Genomic DNA, 20,417 nt, shown 5'->3' with positions numbered 1-20,417 from the left:
CATTTGCTGAAATTCTGTGGAAAAAGAGGTGTGATCCAGGCACGATGACCATCCCTGTCTGTTTGACACGCACAGGTCACACTTTGTGATAAGCCGTGAAACAAAAGCTGGTCTTTGGTGTTGCACCACCTTCATCTGCACATTTCAGCCTATACAGCAAGGTAAGACTGTAACATCTCCTCTGGTTAATGTTTACACTATAGACACAAACAACAGGCAAAAGTTTGTTTCACCACAAAAAGTCGAATAACACTTTTTGTTTTTGTCAAATTCAGATTTTTTTATATATGACAGTGACATTAGACAGAGATTTTGTACCAGTAGATGTTACTCACCCTTGTCTGCAGGTTTCAGACGCGCTTCATTCCTCTGCTCTGAAGTCTGAGCTGAGGACCACAGTTTCTCTCGCATCAATGGATTTGCGTAAATGGGTTTGGAGTGTGTGCGCAGCGGTGCTTGTCTCGGAGCTCATTGTCCGTAAGTAGACGGTCGCTGTATGGAAACGGTGTTTTTTTTCACGACGCAGTAAATAATGAAACCGAATAGCGTAAATGTAACTCTGTTTAAAAACTAAACTGCACGTGTGTTGAACAGATTCTCGCGGTGAAACCCTGTGGGAAGTGCCTCGCTTTGACGGCTGGTACAACAGTCTTGGTTATCCACGACGCGGAGCGGTCGGTAAGTTCAGCAGTAACAGCTGTTTAGTTACACTGTCAATGGCTCTAATGGATGAAAATAAGTGCAGAATCTTTTCCCAGGCTTTTATATAAGATGGTTTACACCTATTTAAAATGACATGTATTCGTCAAATATTGTAAATGGCAGCTTTAGATACTGAAAATAATAATAGTTGGCACAAAATGGCTGTAAAGTTAGTCAGAAACGTTATATATATCATTTTAAATCTTAATGTGTGGACACAAACATCCTGTTGTCCATTTAAATCAGTGTTTTGTATGCCTTTTATTTACAAATACATATTGCATCATGCATACTTTTGTTTATTGTAACTATATATATATACTGTATATATCATCCCATTTCAAATGAAAACTTTTATTTTGAAATTCTGTGAAATATCATTACAAATATTATTATTGCAGCATCTTTATGGAATATTGTGATAGTATTTTGAGCTAATATTACCCTAACCCAAAAAAAGTCAAATTTTTCCCACATGACCGGCCCCCTCCTGACCAGACTAGACCTTAAGCGGCCCTCTGCCCTAAGTTTGAGAACCCTGATTTAAATGTTCAAATCAGGCGTGTGTCACCTCAGTATGTTGTCTTAAATCAGATTAATATCCGAAGTCTTGCCACGTGATATGACAACTATAGAGTCCATTAGCATGAGTGTCGTCATGGCACGTGTTGTGCTTCAAAGGATTAACAAAGCTAGTTATGAATGTGAACCATCAAATCTGGTCTTTATTGTTATTTGAATTTAATCTAAATGTAATATTGGTGGGTGGCTTGAACATGGCATTAAATATGTGACATCCAAAATATAAGATATATTCATACACTAAAAGATGTGATAGATATTTGTTATAATGAAGTCATGTAAGGTAAACTAGAGGGAACCTTCCAAAAATCACAGTGTTTCTAAAGACAGTGAAGTGAAATGTGAAATATCACATTTGAAATGTGTGAAACCTCATTGAATCAGAGTTCATCGATTTGAATTTCACTGTTCACGTGAGCATAGCCATACAGTCCTAGTGATTTATTTGGAGGTGCCACAAGGGGGAGCCTGCATCTTTCCTGGTACGTCACGACGACTTGATTTAGCCAAGATCTTATTCAAGATTCCTATGTTTTGGTAACTCAAGAAGGATTTGGAAGAGCCCAAATGAAGGTAGAGCACGGACAAAAGGACTTGATGGTTTAAGTTCACGAATCTATTAAAAAAAAGTAATATTTAAAAAGTTTTTTTTTTTTCTTTACAAAAATTCCATTAGTATTGTGATTTTCAATTATTTTGGTTAGGATAATAGTGACCGATGCTAACCGCTGAAACTACACCACTGTGTTTGTGCAGGTTCTCGCCTCATGCGCCTGGTGCCTGCGTATTACTGGGACGGCGTCTACCAGCCCGTCCAAGAGCCGCTGCTGCCAAACCCTCGCAACCTGAGCCGCCTGCTGACCGAGGGTCCGTCCGGTCTGCCCTCCGCACGCAACCAGACCGTACTCTCTCTCTTCTTTGGTAAATTTATTGAAATTTGTGTTGCATTGACATACACGAGAAAAAAAAAAAAAACACTGTCCCATGATTCATTTACCAACAGGAAACAGGATTAATCTGAGCTAAGCCTGAGTCTATTCTCCTCCCATATTGTACATTGCAAAGCAGTGACTTTAAGACAAACAATTGATGAAAAAAAAACACAATGTCATCTTGACTGTTTGTTGTTTGTCTGACACATGTGGCAACAGCAAATTACAAAATCAGACAATCATCACTTATGTTATGAAATATGATATTGAGCTCTCTGGTTTTCCTGGTATGTCAGTGATTGAATGTACTCCCATCTTTATCATAACCACTGTGACAGTGTATCAGTATAATATGACATAATCAGTGAAGAAATACTGAAAGTTTTCACTTTTTTTTTTTTTTTCAAATCTTTAAGGGTATCATGTTGCCTTTGAAGTTTTTGACTCCAGAACTCCTGGGTGTCCACCTGAGTTCATGAACATCCCAGTTCCAAAAGGCGACCACGTGTTTGATCCGACTTCCACTGGGAAGGTGCTGCTGCCCTTCCAGCGAGGACCATGGGACAAAGAGTCCGGACAAAGTCCCAGTAACCCTCGAACACAGGTACAGAGTTCAGGCGGTTCTGAATGTTACTTTACACTGTTACCATATTTTCCCCCTTTTTTTTCCCAAACTGCAATCATTTGAGAAAAAAAAACAATTGTAAACACATGCAGATCAACTTGGTGACAGCGTGGATAGATGGCAGTTCCATCTATGGCCCGTCCACGTCCTGGTCTGACTCTCTGAGAAGCTTCTCTGGGGGTTTCCTGACCTCAGGCTCTGAGTCAAACATGCCAAAATGTGGTGGGCGCAATCTCATGTGGAGCGCTGCTGACCCTTCGACAGGAGAACATGGATCTCATGACCTTTATGGTGAGACAACCATCACGTTTGTTTTTTCACTTTTTGGCACGTGTTCAAGAGCATTGTATGTGTTATACCGGCCCTTTAAGGGCAATTCAAACGGTAAAAAGCACTGGATGAGGTATAATCTGTCAACTGTTACCCTTATGAATGAAAGCAAGTGAGGTAGTTCACAAGGTAGGAGCTGCAATTACCTTTTTGGCAAGTGGAAATGTAAATTGTATGGATTGTACTGGCCTTTTCACCCTAATACGCACAAAACGTCACACATCGATGCAGCAACACATCCACACATGGAAATAACTGCATAATCACACACTGATTGATGAGTGTAAAGAAGCAAGTTTTAATAGATGCTAACTTCAATGTTGAGGTTTTTATCATCTCCTGAGGGAAAAAAAAAAAACGAAATGCAAAATGAGCTGCTCTCGCCTAAATAAGCACTAAACACATCAACCAGTCAGGGACACTTTTTATGAGCTGGATGTTGCAGAAAACAACACTGAACTGACTGTCACTGTGTGTGTGTGTGTGTGTGTGTGTGTGTGTGTGTGTTCTTGTACTTGCAGCATACTGAGGACCAGTGAGGGTTTTTAACCAACAAAGTGAGGTCATTTTTACAGAGTGAGGACATTTTGGCCGGTCCTCACTTTGTTTTCATTCAAATCACTTCCTTAGGTTACTATAACATGCTATACTCAATTTGTCAAAAAAAAAAAAAAAAATTTTGACGACATAGTATAGTACGATGTTTTTTCAAATTTTGGCCCAAAAAAATTTTGTCAAAGATTTTCTCAAATTTCGGACGACATGGTATAGTATGATGTTTTTGTCAAATTTTGGGTAAATTTTTTTTGGTCAAATTTTGGACCAAATTTTTTTTTCCAAATTTTTTTTCAACTTTTGGATGACATAGTATAGTATGACGTTTTTGTAAAAAAACGTAAAAAAAAAATGTTTTTGCAAATTTTGGACCACATTTTTTTTTTTCAGATTTTTTCAAATTTTGGACCAAAAATTGGGGTCAAATTTTTTTTTTTCAAATTTTGGACGACATAGTATAGTATGACGTCTTGTCAAATTTTGGACCAAAAATTGGGGTCAAATTTTTTTTTTCAACTTTTGGATGACATAGTATAGTATGACGTTTTTGTCAAATTTTGGACCAAACATTTTGGGTAAAAAATTTTTTTTTGCAAATTTTGGACCACATTTTTTTGTCAGATTTTTTCAAATTTTGGACCAAAAATTGGGGTCAAATTTTTTTATTTCTAATTTTAACCGACAGTATAGTATGACATTTTTGTCAAAATATGGACCAAAAAAAAGTAAATAAATAAATAATCAAAAAAGTTTTCCAGCCCTTTTTGCTCTGGGGCTCCACCTGCAGACATTTTATTGTACTGCAACCAGTAGTTCTTTGTAGATGTCATTCATGAAGTAGATATTTGTAATTGTGGTGATTTATAAAGTGGAAATGCTGGTCCTCAGTATGCAGCAAGTACAAGAATGTGTGTGTGTGTGTGTCATTAATCGAGTGAAACTCCATGAAGCGTAATTACCTCCTTACCTGACGTGCAGAATAATTAAGTGTGATAAACTGAAGAAGTAATGGCTGGAGCTTCACCCAAACCTCTGGTGCTCAGTGGCATTTAATGGATGATTTATCCATCGTCAAACTCAGATGTCATGACCGTGTTCTGCTCACTTAAAAAAAAACATACACATTTTTCATGAAAAGGATAGATCTCAAAATCTCTGTCAATCTCGCTGAAATTTAACATTTCACTCAAAAGTATCTATGTCATATTATTATTATGCATTATTTTCCCCTCACTGTATCTGGAAATCCCGTATCCCGTCGATACTGCAGTGCTGCTGAAAACAAAATGAATATTATTTCTCTGAGGTTTACGTACACGGCTGCAGCCTACGAGGCTGAGTCAAGCGAGGGCCCCGTCTGACGTGTGTAATGGTCCTTTAATGACTGTGTGAATGGCTTGTCACACTGACCGCACTAAATCCCCGTCTCTATAGCAAAGAAGATGCCACACAGGTGTCATGAAACCAGTGTTTTGTTGCTGGTGTTGTTAAAGGTGTGTTGTTATTATGTGGGGCGGAGGCGGAGGATCTTCTCCTGTTGTCACCGTTCTGTTGGCACATACTTACCAACAAACAGCTAAATTATTATTCCATTAGCAGTCGGAGCTGCTTATCAAACAACGCAATGAGAATGTGAGAGGATATTAACAAGTAGCAAAATATCCATTTCTTTTGGGGCAGTTTTCTCCGTAAAACACGTCAAATACACACAAACGTCTCTTCTCTGTTTGTTGTGGATGTTCATTTACTCGATGGAATCAAATAATTCCCTCTCTCGGTGCTGTCTTTTTTTGTCTAGAGTTGGGAAACGCCTGGGCCAATGAGAACATGTTCACGGCAGCAGAGGGGATTATCTGGTTTCGATACCACAATTATGTCGCCTCCAAACTGCATCAGGAACACCCAGAGTGGTCAGACGAAAAACTGTTTCAAAACGCCAGGAAGGCCGTTGTGGCCACATTCCAGGTAGAGGGAAAAGTCTCTGTGTAATCCTCTCGCTGCACAGGTGCTGATTTAATTTGCACTCTGGGGGGGAAAAAAAATGATGGAATATCAACGCCAGGTGGTCATGATTTATGGGTGAAATTGATGGTTTTAGTGAAAGGATGAATGTATCAGCATTGCACTCGCATTTCTTTCTGTTATAAACAATAGTCAAACTATTAACAATCAAGCATTGTTTTTAAATCACATCAAATCGAGAAAGCTAGAGTCATAAAAATCACAATTTATGTTTGAAGAAGCTCTCCCCAAAAAAGAAGACACAAAAGTGTGGGTTCACCTATGCAATTTGTTTGTGTTTTCCATTAAAAGTCACACTTTTATTCATCAAACGAGTTGCAAAATGAGTAGAAAATATAGTCAAGACATTGAGAAGATTAGAAATAATGATTTTTATTCCAAATAATAATTTTGCCCTTTCGTCAAAGAGCCAGCAAAACTGTTTTCAGCTGTGTTAACATCATTGCACAAGGGTTTTCAAGGGTTTTCTGATCATCCAATAGCCTTTTAACACGATTAGCAAACACAATGTACCATTAGAACACACGGGCCTCTATACACCTATGTACATATTCCATTAAAAAACGTCGTTTACCACATTAACAATGTATTGAGTGGATTTCTGATTCACTTAATGTTATATTCATTGACAAAAGTGATTTTCCTTAAAAAAATAAGGACATTTCTAAGTGACTCCAAACTTTTGAAAAGTAGTGCATTTTCATCAAAATGTAGACTAAATGAAACATAACTACAGTAACTTTACTTTTTTTGCTGTTCTCCAAACAGAATATTGCCCTCTACGAATGGCTGCCTGCATATCTGGGAGACAAAAAGCTTCCTGCATACCCAGGTAAGAGTCAGCCACAGTACATGTGCGTACAAGTGGAAGGGAGCGAGTAATGCACCGCTGACCACAGGCCATCGTGAGTTGAGCTACCGTCGGTGGTGTTTGACAAATATGTGCTTTGTCAGCAAAGCATCGGTCTGAGTGTCCGTCTTCTGCTGAACAAGCAGCCGCAGCAGAAGAAAGTTAAAGGGCCATCGGTCATCGCCTTAATCGCTCTTCATTTTTGACCACATGTGTTGCCTTACTTTGACTGTTTGTATAACGGTATGATGATATTTGCATGCACAAGGTCCAGCTCTTCTTAAACACGTTCTAATTTTCATTTATTTCATTATGTGCGGAAATGTCTGTTCACAGGTTACCAGAAGTTTGTCGATCCGGGGATTTCTCCAGAGTTTCAGGCTGCTGCCATAAGGTTTGGCATCACTATGGCCCCACCTGGTGTTTACATGAGGTAATGATTCTTCTATCCCATGGCTCAGGGTTTGTCACTCCTGGTCCTGAGGAGCCATTGTCCTGCATGTTTTAGATGTTTCCCCTGCTCAAACAAACCTGATTCAAATGATCCGCTCGTCTGTAAGCTCTGCTGAAGCCTGATGACGACCCAGTTATTTGAATCAGGTTTTGTTGGAGCAGGGAAACATCTAAAACATGCAGGACAGTGGCTCCTCAGGACCAGGAGAGAGAAACCCTGCCGTGGCTTATTAGGAAAAATGAAAGCTCACTATCATCGATGCACTGATGGCAAATTAAAATACTGTATGTGTTTCAGTCCATGCCGTAAAATCATCTCTTTTGCTTTTGGTACAGAAACAGAACCTGCCACTTTCGCGACGTTGTCAACGATGACGGCAGCTCGTCGCCAGCACTGCGTCTTTGTAACAGCTTTTGGAAACGTCGGGTATAAAACAGTCGTCCTTTTTTTTTCATCCGATTGTGAAGTGAATCATTTGTGTGTCCATTTAAATCATACATGTGATTATTACAGCAAAACCTTTTCTCCAACACCCTCTGTCATGAGATTGTGTCACAGGGAGCCACTATAATACCGTGCCTCTTTATTTGCAGAGACCTAATATGAACACAAGCCAGGATGTAGACGATATCCTCATGGGCATGGCTTCCCAGATTGCAGAGAAAGAAGACAATATAGTTGTGGAGGACCTGAGAGGTCTTTAGTCCATTCTATGCACTGCCTGTTTCACTCTGCATCATCCGTTGATATTTAATACACTTCTAAATGAATATTTGCTGCTCTAATCTGATTTGTGCTTCGATAGACCATACGTACGGACCCCTGAGGTTTACCCGAACAGACCTGGTAGCCGTGACCGTTCAAAGAGGACGAGACTTTGGCCTTCGAAGTTACACTGAGGTCAGAAAAGCCCTGGATCTGTCTCCTGTGAGAACATTTGAGGAGATAAATCCTGAACTGGACCAAACCAACTCTTCGGTAAAAACAAAAAACAAAGAAAACTGCGGTGTAAAAAAAAAAAATTCAAGTGTAATCGTGAAAAACATTTTTGTCTCCAGTTGCTCCGTGGCGTTGCAGAACTGTATGACGGAGACATCTCTAAACTGGAGCTCTTTCCTGGAGGACTGCTGGAGTCCCTCGACGGTCCAGGTCCAGTTTTCTCGGCCATTATCTTGGACCAGTTTGAACGAATCAGAAATGGAGATCGCTTCTGGTTTGAGAACAAACAGAACGGGTAAGCTCACCGGTTTGTGAGCGAGCTAAAGGTTTTTTTCGCTTATTGTGGCTGTTTTTCAGTTTGTTTACAGATGAGGAGATCCAGGTAATCCGCAACGTGACGTTTCACGACGTCCTTATTGCTGTTACTAGCGCCGAGGAAGCCGATATACAAGATAATGTGTTCTTCTGGATGGACGGTACTTATATATAACACGTGTATCACTTAAACAAACTAATATCAAATGTAATTGGATTACTAAAACAAAAACAAACCCCTGTGTCGCTGTAGGTGACCCTTGTCCTCAGCCCACACAGTTGTCTGCGTCGATGCTCCATCCCTGCACTAACGCCACCAAACTGAATTACTTTGATGGGAGCGAAGCAGGCTTCGGCATCACTGTCACCGTTCTGTTCCTCTTCCCCGTCGGTCGGTATCACAGGCTCCGTCTTTGCTTCGTTAACGACATTGATATAATTTTACCAGCAGCTTGATTTTTTTTTTACTCTTACAGTGAGTTTGCTCGTGGCCTGTATGGTGGCGTACCTTCGCAAGTACAGGTACAGGAAGTTTCAGAGGAGAAGAAAAGCAGCAGGGGCCAAAGCAGAGGAGCAGACTGCGGGCATCACTGGTATGAGGACCACAGTTTTAGTAGTATTATTAAAATAGTAATAATTCACTTTGGTTTTAAAGGGACAATATGTAGTATTTATGGGTTTATTTTACCCAAAATCCACTTTTTTATACATATTATGTGCTCCTGCATTGTCTAGTCGCTGTATAATATTCTTTGTTTCATTTTCGTAGTGTTTCAAAAAGTCATGTAAAATAACATGGTCGCGGCCCGCGGTTGCATAGCCACTGTTAGCAGCGAGACGCCATGTTTCTACGGGAGCCTGTAAGGACAAACGCGAGAGAACAAATCAAGCGTCTCTTTACTTGTAGCTGAAGTCCCGCCTCCTCTCTCTCCGCTTCGTCTGCTACGGCCGCGGTAGCTCCGCCCTCTCCCTCGCCTCACGAACCTCATCTGCTGACACGGAGAAAGACGACGAGGACGACATTTGACCTGCTGAGGATACCGTAGCGCTCAGGGTAGGGAGGGGGTGAGCAGAGCAGCAGGTCTTTGTTGTAAATTTCAGTCTCTCCTCTAGATGTCACTATAAACTACTTACTTCCCCTTTAAACCAAAGTCTGGCCCACCAATCACGGCCCTCGGTGAGATTTTTTAATTGCGTGCAGCTTCGGCCATTATTTATGGCCATGGAGGGACTTTAGTGTCACCTCCAGGATTTGAAACCCACCTGTGACTGACGGCTCATCTCGTATTATGCTATTTTACACCAGATGTGAAAGAAAGCCAATTTTTCCCCCCATTTTTTTCCACTCCTTCGTGGCTTAGATTTGTTACATTTCCATTTAAAAATTATAACGTGACCATTGGCCCCAGCAAAATCTTCCTATTATCAAATCTGGCCCTTGTTGAAGAAAGTTTGGACACTGTGTTAAACCATACTGATTATATACATTTCTGTTTTAACATTAGACACATATACCAGTTTTTACAACCATGGTTGTAAGTTTGCTCATATAGATAAACTGAATTCCTCCTCGCTTATGTATATATCATAATGGCGAAAAATGAAATACCTAATTCTGCTTCTGCTCGTCTCAGCATACGAGTGGCAGGGCCACAGAAAACCTTTGAATCCAGTCAGTGTGGACTTTGATGAGAGGAGGAGGCTGCAGGTCTTTGATGGATGTGGATCTGCTCTACGCTTCCTCACCCTGGACAACCAGGACTACCTGGATGTCCATCTTTCCAACGACCGTCAAAGTAACGCTCTACTGCTCAAAGTAGCCAAAGAGTACGACCTGGTGAGTTCCATCTGAAAATGAGAACAAAAACGTCTGCCGGTTCAGCGACTGTACGGGGGAAAAGTCATTTATGTGGTCATTTAAAGGGGACATATTATGCAAAATCAACTTTTTAATCATTGTAATACTTATATTTGGGACTCTGGAGGATCTATGAGTCAGCAAAGTGTGAAAAAAGATGACTCACTCATGTTTTTGTGGTCCTCCTCAGTCCAAGTACAGGCGATGTTGACTTCTGCACTCATTGCTACGTCACAATGAGACATTCCTGGCTCCGTTTTGTCCCTAAAAAATGTGAGAGTGCAGGCGAGGGCAATAGTATCTGGAAGAGCGGAAGTACCGCTAAAGGCCACATTATACTTCTCCGACTGCGTATGCGGTATCCGTCTGCGTCACCACGGAGACGCCTCGAGCATTTATACTTCTGCGTCGTGGTGACGGACACTCGCTGCAATTTCCCGCCCGATCAGTAGGGGTCGCTGCGCAAGGTTGTTGTGCTTCTGGCTACAGTGAGCAATGGCGTCCGAGAAAGAAAGAGAGAGAAAGACTGTTGTTGTTGAAAAAGTGGCCGTTTCTCACTTTTCTGTGTCACGGAACGCAGTTTTAAGATAATTTGAGGCGAGAAATTGGCCATTTAGAGTCTAAACATGTGCTGTGTGTGTTAAGATATGACATATTTATAGTTTGGCAGCGGCGTTATCGACGGGGATCAGCTCCGCCTCTGTCAGGACGCCCGGAGCGCACTGAGAGCCGGCACAGAGCAGCTTAGCTCGGCCTGTCCTGAGGACCAATCGCAGCTCTTGCCGTCTCCGTAGTCCCTTGACGGAGTGACGGACACTTAAAAAATATTCCGTGCACCCGGAGACGACGCAGAGGCTCTTCGACAGGTTCTGCGTCGACGCAGAGGACTCTGCGTAGCTACGCAGAGCACTTTACGCAGGAGTATAAATTGGGCTTAAGTCTTCTATTCTTGGCTGCACAGTGCAGCACAGAGTTCCACACAAACTTGCAGCCTCAGAGGATTTACGTGTCCAGTGGATACATTTTATATACAGTATGATGGCAATGTGCCGGCTAGAGTCGGCAAATGATCGTTTTTTCCCAAATGCAGTTAGCTGCCGGAGCCTCAGTGACGCTGATGTAGTTTCCTGTGTCTCATTTGCATTTAAAGAGACAGGCACTCAAAACCAAATGTTCTGAACACGGCAGGGTGTTTGAACTGCTGTGGTGTTTCATCCTTAAGGTATTTTGACCAAAGCATGTCACAGACATGTTCATTAGGACACCGGGGAACTAGGTTAACTTGGAGAAATGGGGTGTAATATGGGACCTTTAACCTATCCAGTCAGTTTTAGAAGATTGATTCAGGAAATAGACAAGCTGACACTTTTATCTAACCAACAGTCCTGTTTTCTCTGATGTCCTCTGTTTGCATGTGCAGGTGCTGTTCTTCGACGACGAGAGTAAACGCGCAGCGTTTGTCAAGCGCCTGCACGTGGTGGTGACGGACATCGGACGGGAATTCAAAGTGAAGGAGATGAGAGAGAAGGAGCTGCTGAAGAAGGCGTTGACCAAAGAGCAGAGGGCTCAGATTGTGGAGACTTTCATTCGACACGCTTTCTCCAAGGTGCGTGTGCGGTCAAGCCTCTGGACGTCTCCCTCATCCTCACTCTGTTAAACGCGGCCGCAAAGTGTCGTCAAACCCCCTTTTTTTTTTAAGGTCAAATTAGGTGCAGCCTCAACTAATCATTGGTGTCGACGGTGACCTCATCTGTGATGACGACCTCAGTTGACGTCGGCGATGTTACTGACACGAGTGATGACTCTGTTCCTTCTGCTATGCAGGTCTTGGAGATAGAGAAGTGTGACGCTGGTGACATGAGTGGAATTTCCCATGAGAAAGCCAGAGAGGTTCTGCAGTGTGAGCTCACGGCGTCAGAGTTTGCTGACGCACTGGGCCTCAAGCCCGACTCTTTATTTGTGGACTCCATGTTCACACTAGCTGATAAAGATGGGAACGGTTACCTGTCCTTCCGGGAGTTTCTTGATGTCATGGTTATCTTTATGAACGGTAAAAACCTTGACTTGACTCTCGTACGATGCTTACGTCGTAGCGCAGCACAACATGGAAAATCTCAAAATAATAAAATACACATGTCAAAGGATTTTGGTGTTGGGGAAAGAGATTGAGATTATTTGTGATTTGTGAACTGTACTGAATATATATTTATTTGCTGTTTATCTCACGGTGGCAAATCAAAACTCAATCAACATCATTACAGTTTTTTAATGACCATGTTAATTTTGGTCAGTTTACAATGATAAATGGAGAACATCAATAATGTCAGCGCAGTAAAGAGCACGTGTCCTTGATGAATTGTGTTTTCATGCAGGGTCTCCTGAGGATAAATCCAAACTGATGTTCTCCATGCATGACATTGGTGGAACTGGCTTCTTGTCAAAAGAAGAGTTTGCCAGGATGCTCAGGTCAGATCACCTTAAAAAAAATGTTCATCTGTCTGTTTTATGACCCAAATCCATGGTTCTGGTTTGTTTAATGTTGATATGGAGGCGTCGTTGGTAAACTGAGCGTCCTTGGCAGTGATTTTGCGCTCTCCTAGTGCTTTCTCCAGTTCTATTCTATTCTATTATATTTATGTTCTTCTTTTGTGCTGCAGGTCTTTCATTGAAATCTCCAACGGTGCCCTGTCAAAGACGCAGGTAGACGATGGCATCAAGGCCATGATGGAGGAGACGGGTGTTAAAAACAAGGAGAGAATCTCATGGGAGGACTTTCATTACCTCCTGCGTGACCACGAGACGGAGCTTCAGTTTGCCAAACTCAACGTCAAAGGTTGGAGAGAGTGTTTTTCCCAGAGTGGTCTCCTTTTTCTACCCTCATTTTTCCTGACCTTGTGTGATGAATTAGTGAATGTGCTGTGTGTGCAGGGATGGAGAAACAGGGGAAGAAGCGGCTGAACAGAGACCAGAGAGTGTCCTTCATCACTTCAGCAAACAGGCGAGAGAACAGGTCAAACAGGCTGTAATTTATCATCCGGTTGTTCTAATGTAACAACTGCTGCTCATCACTATGGTGGAAAAATAAAGATTTACCCTCACTGATCAACTCACAATATGATATTTGTTCCCATTTCATTCGCAGCAACGTGAAGACGGAAGGACACGAGCTACGCAGACGTCAAAAGTACGTCTCTTGCTTCAGTTAAATCACTTTTCTGAACGAGGGTAATGAAGAATATGGAGATAGAATGTTGATTAACACAAATGTTGACTGTTAGTACAGCAGCTGTGTATGGTTTCTGCCATGGATGGTTTTTCTTCTAATTGGCAGATGAGGTTGTTTTCATGTATTTATTATGTACAGTTCAAACATTTACCTTTTGGTTAAGTTTGTTTTGTGCAAACATAAGCTGCACCTTCAGTGGTATTTATGATTGGAGCCACAGGTCACACATTGTCTGCAGGCTGTTTTACAATGGACGTTAGTCTTCTAGTGGGAAAAGTGAAGTCCAGGAAGTTGGTTGGAAGTAGCAGTTAGACACCAGGGGCGAAAGATTAGCCTACTTCTCGCTTGATTTATAGTCAGTAATTTTTAATTTTATAGTCAGTAAACACTTTGCTGGGGAGTTAATGGTCTCAGCTCCCAGTCTGAGGTTTCTTCAATGGAACATTATATCATTTTTGCTCCCATTTAGAGGTAAACAAAAATGTTACAGCATGGCACATATTTGACACTGCAGTGATTAGCAGCTGGTATCATCCAATTGGTGCCAGGTGATGTCATTGAATGAATTTGTGGATTCAAAACAATGACATGACTGGATTTAATTTTGCAAACAGAATACTACGTCCATAATTATAATCATAATAATAATAATACCTTTATTTGTATAGCACCTTTAAAAACAACAGTTTACATCAAATACATACACACATATAAACGGTATAAATAAAACAAATATTAATTTGATTTACTGTGCTTACAAAGAAAGAGAAATTAGTTAAAAAGGATAAAAAGACAGCATCACATAAAGGCCAGTCTATAAAAATACGTTTTAAGAAGTGATTTTAAAAGAACACACTGATTCAGCGAGCCTTATCTCCGCCGACAGGCCGTTCCAAATCCGAGGCGCTCTGACGGAGAAGTCGCGGTCACCCCCTGGTTTCATGCCTCGGCCTCAAAAACCCATTATTGGAACAATAATAAAGCCTATGACAAAATATTTCACAGTTGTCAGTGAAGTTGATTGGATGTGAATGTTTTCAGGTCAAGTGCCAACACTCCAAATGTCTACGTGAAGCCCAAGCGCGACCGCTACATAAGGAACCCAGTCCAGCAGAAGATCCAGCATTTCAAACGCTTCATTGAGAATTACAGACGCCACATCGTCTGCTTCATCGTCGTGTTTGGCATCACAGCTGCTGTGGCCATAGAGAGATGTTACCGTGAGTGTTGCTCCCACACTATGTGTTATATAGTCCAACACCACCCACTAATCCCATATATTCTGGTTTGTGTGCAGACTACGGGTTGCAGGCTCAATCAACAGGCGTCCCAGAAACGTCAATGGTGGGCGTCATCGTCTCCCGAGGCTCGGCCGCCGCCATCTCCTTCCTCTACCCCTACATGCTCCTCACTGTGTGTCGTAACCTCATCACACTGTGCAGAGAGACTTTCCTCAACCGCTACATCCCCTTTGATGCTGCCATTGACTTCCATCGTTGGATGGCCATGACTGCTCTTATCCTGTCAGGTCGGTAGAGAGGCAGTGAGGGAGCGTTACAGAAACAATACAGCGTATCTGTTTATTATATATTTTTAATCGTTTCTCATATTTGTGTTCTTGCTGCAGTCGTCCATAGTTTGGGCCACGTGGTCAATGTCTACATCTTCTCCATCAGTGACCTCAGCATCTTGTCGTGTCTGTTCCCCAAAGTCTTCTCCAATAACGGGTAAGGTTTTAAATATATCAGCCTGATTTTTTTTATCAGATATTCTGCAGCAGATCATTAATAGTTGTTTTTTAATTTCATTCAGGTCTGAACTTCCTCTGAAGTGGTGGTGGTGGTTCTTCCAGACTGTTCCAGGTATTAGAGACTGACTTTAGACCTTCGGTGGTTACAGTACATGTTAGGCTGTTAGCGATACCACTCCGTAATCCTATTTTTATGCTCGACTTTGATCCTTTTCACAGGACCGACGGGCATCTTGCTTCTCCTGGCGTTTTCGTTCATGTACGTTTTCGCCTCGCACTATTTCCGCCGCATCAGTTTCCGTGGATTCTGGATCACACATTACCTCTATGTCGCCGTGTACATTCTAGTGAGTAGTTAAAAAAAACACCACAGACACGCTCTCACGGTGGAGAGGCAGGTTGACCAGTGCTGTGATGCCGGCTTTGTTTCCCTCCCAACAGACAGTTGTTCACGGCAGCTTTGCTCTCCTCCAAGAGCCACGGTTTCACATTTATCTCGTCCCTCCTGCGCTGCTTTTCTTACTGGACAAACTAATCAGCTTGAGTAGGAAAAAGGTGGAGATTCCAGTGGTCAGAGCTGAGCTGTTGCCTTCAGGTAATCACAACTCAGGCTTTACATGATTTTGCTCTCTGCTGATGAGATTCTTCCATCCTTTAATGAAGTAATGTCATTTCCCAAAACCTCTTCTCTACCTCGATCTGTAGGTGTGACACATCTGGAGTTTAAGCGACCGCAGGGCTTTGTGTACCGGTCGGGCCAGTGGGTTCGCATAGCGTGTCTGATGTTAGGCACAGACGAGTACCACCCGTTTACGCTCACGTCGGCCCCTCACGAAGAAAACCTGAGCCTGCACATTCGAGCTGTGGGGCCCTGGACGAGCCAGCTCAGAGAGCTCTACTCTGAAGAAAGCTTGCTTGAGACTGGAGCCTATCCAAAGGCAGGTCATTGTGTTTCTCTGAGGTTCAGCTGCCGTTTAATTCATTGTCTTTTCATCATATTAACGCTCATATTTCATCGAATCACAAGCTGTACTTGGACGGCCCGTTCGGTGAAGGCCATCAGGAGTGGATCGACTTTGAGGTGTCTGTTCTCGTGGGAGGAGGAATTGGAGTCACACCATTTACTTCCATCCTCAAAGACCTGGTGTTCAAGTCCTCCATGAAGTCCAAGATTCAGTGTAAAAAGGTGACATAGAACACATATTTTTTTTTAAATCATTATCTCAATCTGTTAAAGCAACACCACGTTAACACCCACTGATTTGTTTGAAGGTGTACTTCATCTGGGTGACACGGACGCAGCGTCAGTTCGAGTGGGTGTCGGACATCATCAGAGAGCTGGAGGAGATCGACACCCAGGAGCTGGTCTCCGTTCACACTTACATCACTCAGGTGGCCGAGAAGTTTGACCTGCGCACCACCATGCTGGTGAGAGCTACAGTTGTGTTCAGACCTGGTGTTAACATCCGTCCTGAGTGATCCGATTACAGCACAAAGTACACGTCTGAACACTTCTGGTCCGTCCTGAATGCGACCTCAAATCCAATCACAAATAACACATTGGGAGGTGGTTTAAGGACACACACATCAGTGCTCATATGGTGGTTTATTTGTAGCCACTGCCACGACATTAACACAATATACACTTGTCCATCCATCCATCCATCCATTTTCCACCGCTTATCCGGGGCCGGGTCGCGGGGGCAGCAGTCTGAGAAGGGACGCCCAGACCTCCCTCTCGCAGGACACTTCCTCCAGCTCTTCCGGGGGGGACCCTAAGGCGTTCCCAGGCCAGCCGGGTGACGTAGTCACTCCAGCGTGTCCTGGGTCTTCCTCTGGGTCTCCTCCCGGTGGGACATGCCCGGAACACCTCCCGAGGGAGGCGTCCAGGGGGCTTCCGATACAGATGCCCGAGCCACCTCAGCTGGCTCCTCTCGATGTGGAGGAGCAGCGGCTCTACTCCGAGCTCCTCCCGGGTGACAGAGCTCCTCACCCTATCTCTAAGGGAGCGCTCCGCCACCCTGCGGAGAAAACACATTTCAGCCGCTTGTATCCGGGATCTTGTTCTTTCGGTCATAACCCAAAGTTCTTGATCATAGGTGAGGGTAGGAACGTAGATTGACACTTGTCTTAAGGGTAAAATATTATCTACAGGAGTATATGTAACGCTTTGATTCACCCGACTCTTGTGACTCTCTGTCACACACACGCAGATGCACCCACAAACTGACATATACAAAAACGTTGACATCGCACACGTCTGTACAGTCATCTGCAGACTTGTTAAAGGGACACTGTGTAGTATTTATGGTCTTATATAACCCAAAATCCACTTTTTTATACATATTATGTGCTCCTGTATTGTCTAGTCGCTGTATAATAGCTTTTGTTTCATTTTCGTAGTGTTTCAAAAAGTCATGTAAAATAACACGGTCGCGGGCCGCGGTTGCATAGCCACTGTTAGCAGAGAGACGCCATGTTTCTACCGGAGCCTGTAAGGACAAACGCGAGAGAACAAATCAAGCGTCTCTTTACTTGTAGCGGAAGTCCCGCCTCCACTCTCTCCGCTTCGTCTGCTACGGCCGCGGTAGCTCCGCCCTCTCCCTCGCCTCACGAACCTCATCTGCTGACACGGAGAAAGACGACGAGGACGACATTTGACCGGCTGAGGACACCGTAGCGCTCAGGGAAGGGAGGGGGTGAGCAGAGCAGCAGGTCTTTCTTGTAAATTTCCGCCTTTCCTATAGATGGCACTATAAACTACTTACTTCACCTTTAAGGGTAAAATATTATCTACAGGAGTATATGTAACTCTTGTGACTCTCTGTCACACACACGCAGATGCACCCACAAACTGACATATACAAAAAACGTTGACATCGCACACGTCTGTACAGTCATCTGCAGACTTGTTAATACATATTTTTACCTTTTCGAACATTTAAAAACAGGGTGTGGGAGAAGCAGGATCTGATGTGGTCACAGTATATGCGCATTTTAAATGTGAACAGTCATAAGAATGTGATCAGGTCACTGAGGTCTGGAAGTCTGGGTCTTTTTTTTATCTTTTAAACAGAAACAGGCTCCAACCTATCACCTACATGTTATGTACTGTAGTGCAGTGTTAGTGAATAATTGATTGTTCCCTTTTGTGGACAGTACGTGTGCGAGCGTCACTTTCAGAAGGTGTGGAACCGCAGTCTCTTCACTGGCCTGCGATCCGTCACCCACTTTGGACGTCCACCCTTCGTGTCCTTTTTCAGCTCACTGCAGGAAGTTCACCCTGAGGTCAGTTTTTTCCCCCCGCTTCAGCTACCAAAAAATATTTATGACATTATAACATTCATTTATTTCCTGTAGGTGGCTAAAATTGGTGTATTCAGCTGTGGACCGCCTGGACTGACCAAGAATGTGGAAAAAGCTTGTCAGCAGATGAACAAGAGGGATCAGGCCCATTTCATGCATCACTACGAGAACTTCTGAGTACTGCACCGCTGCACGTGCTAACAGAGGGAACAGTGAGCCACGTCATATCATGTATTGATTACATTTATATTAGATACCCAAAGCACATACAGAAACCAATATTCATTCATACACATTCTCACTGGTGGTGGTGGTTCTGCAGCCGCAGCTGCTCTGGAGCGTGGAAGCATGGCTGCTAATGTGTGCCAAACGGCACCTCCGGCAACACCCCTACATGATCATTCACACACACACACACACATATATATATATATATATATATAGACACAAACAACCATCCAACACTCACTCTCACACCTATCTTCAATTTAGAGTGTCTAATTTACTTAATCCCCATAATTGCTGTGTTCTTCACTTTGAGAAAAAGTCTCTCATTTAATGAGATTATACTCTTCCACACACAATCATACAAAAACAGGTTTTACGTTAGTGAATGCTCAAGTCAGAAATTCGTTCAAATTCAGCTTATTTTTAAACGCAATTTATTTTTACTCATGAATATTATTGTTACAATAAATTCAATCATTTAGGATCACACAAATGTAGGATAATTTAAAGTAATTTGTATAATTATTGTTAGTTTTTTTAATTTGTGTGGTTTTTTTTTGCAAACTATTCTGTTTTTGAGACCTGTTTTAAATATTATTTTTTTTTTTTTTGTTATGAATTCCTTATGTTTAGTGTAACAAATAAAGAAGTATTAAAAAAATTGACAATGTCAGTGTTTCTGTTTGTCTAACAGATAAAACAACAGTGTCTTAGATCATGTAAAGACCTGAAGGGTTTTGTGCGTTCACTGACTCCACCTGTAAGTCTTTTGGGGGGAGGGGAAGAACATTAAATTAAACATTGCAGATAACATTGCAGACATAGCGCAACAACGCATTCATTCATTTCCTTGCGGTAAAAATGTGTTTCCTTTTCAGATCTCATTCAGTTGGAAGGGTGTGTGCAGGCATTTAATGATCCGAGTTCCAATAACACAAATAAAAGCTTATCTGAGTGTCACGGTCAAGGAGTTACACAGAAGTCTCCCTTGGTGACAAAAGATGACAAACAAAATGTGCGTGACTGTAATAAAGATCACCTGATACAAAGACAGGAGAACACCCTCGCGACCTGACGATGAGCATGAGAATTTCTTTATTTGCATTAGTGAGGAAAACACCCTGCGTGTTTTAACACACGTACACACATTTTTTTTACACTGGCCAGCTGTCTGCTTTAACCACAGTCTGATCTGTTGGACACTGAACCCTGACCTTTGACCTGCTGAGGTGAAGAAGGGTCAATAATAAACCTGATTTGTTTTGACATGTTGTAGTTACCCTACCGTTCAAAAGTTTGGGGTCACCTATACAATTTTTTGTGTGTTTTCCATTTAAACCCACACTTTTTATTCATCAAAGGAGTTGCAAAATGAATAGAAAATAGAGTGAAGACATTGATAAGATTAGAAATAATGATTTTTATTCAAAATAACAACTTTGCTTTTCGTGCTTTCAGCTGTGCTAACATAATTGCACAAGGGTTTTCAAGGGTTTTCTCATCATCCAATAGTCTTCTAACGGGATTAGCAAACACAATGTACCATTAGAACACTGGAAATGGGCCTCTATACACCTATGTACATATTCTATTAAAAACCAGACGTTTGCAGCTAGAATAGTCGTTTACCACATTAACAATGTATAGAGTGTGTTTATGATTCATTTAATATTATAGTCACTGGAAAAAAGCGATTTTTCTTAAAAAATAAGGACATTTCTAAGTGACCCCAAACTTTTGAAC

General features: G+C 42.3%; 1 protein-coding gene across 1 annotated transcript; it reads left to right on the top strand.

Annotated features, from left to right (window-relative positions):
- Window positions 1–413: 413 nt before the first annotated feature.
- On the top strand, window positions 414–18,623 carry duox (dual oxidase; the record flags this gene model as incomplete). Its single annotated transcript, XM_083893603.1, has 32 exons — window positions 414–477; window positions 595–678; window positions 2,041–2,205; window positions 2,633–2,820; window positions 2,934–3,132; window positions 5,525–5,691; window positions 6,517–6,580; window positions 6,935–7,031; window positions 7,388–7,478; window positions 7,646–7,748; window positions 7,858–8,030; window positions 8,111–8,286; window positions 8,349–8,467; window positions 8,560–8,697; window positions 8,783–8,899; window positions 9,941–10,143; window positions 11,585–11,770; window positions 11,989–12,214; window positions 12,537–12,630; window positions 12,822–12,997; window positions 13,093–13,186; window positions 14,432–14,610; window positions 14,688–14,918; window positions 15,018–15,117; window positions 15,203–15,252; window positions 15,360–15,487; window positions 15,582–15,735; window positions 15,846–16,078; window positions 16,168–16,326; window positions 16,413–16,568; window positions 18,300–18,428; window positions 18,501–18,623. The coding sequence occupies 32 exons, from the start codon at window positions 414–416 to the stop codon at window positions 18,621–18,623; spliced, it is 4,566 nt and encodes a 1,521-aa protein (XP_083749729.1).
- Window positions 18,624–20,417: the final 1,794 nt, after the last annotated feature.

This window comes from Microchirus variegatus, assembly GCF_963457635.1.
Source record: "Microchirus variegatus genome assembly, chromosome: 8".
NCBI classification, from domain to species: domain Eukaryota; kingdom Metazoa; phylum Chordata; class Actinopteri; order Pleuronectiformes; family Soleidae; genus Microchirus; species Microchirus variegatus.
The sequence above is the reverse complement of the archived record's forward strand: the minus strand, read 5'-3'. Positions and strand labels throughout refer to the sequence as shown.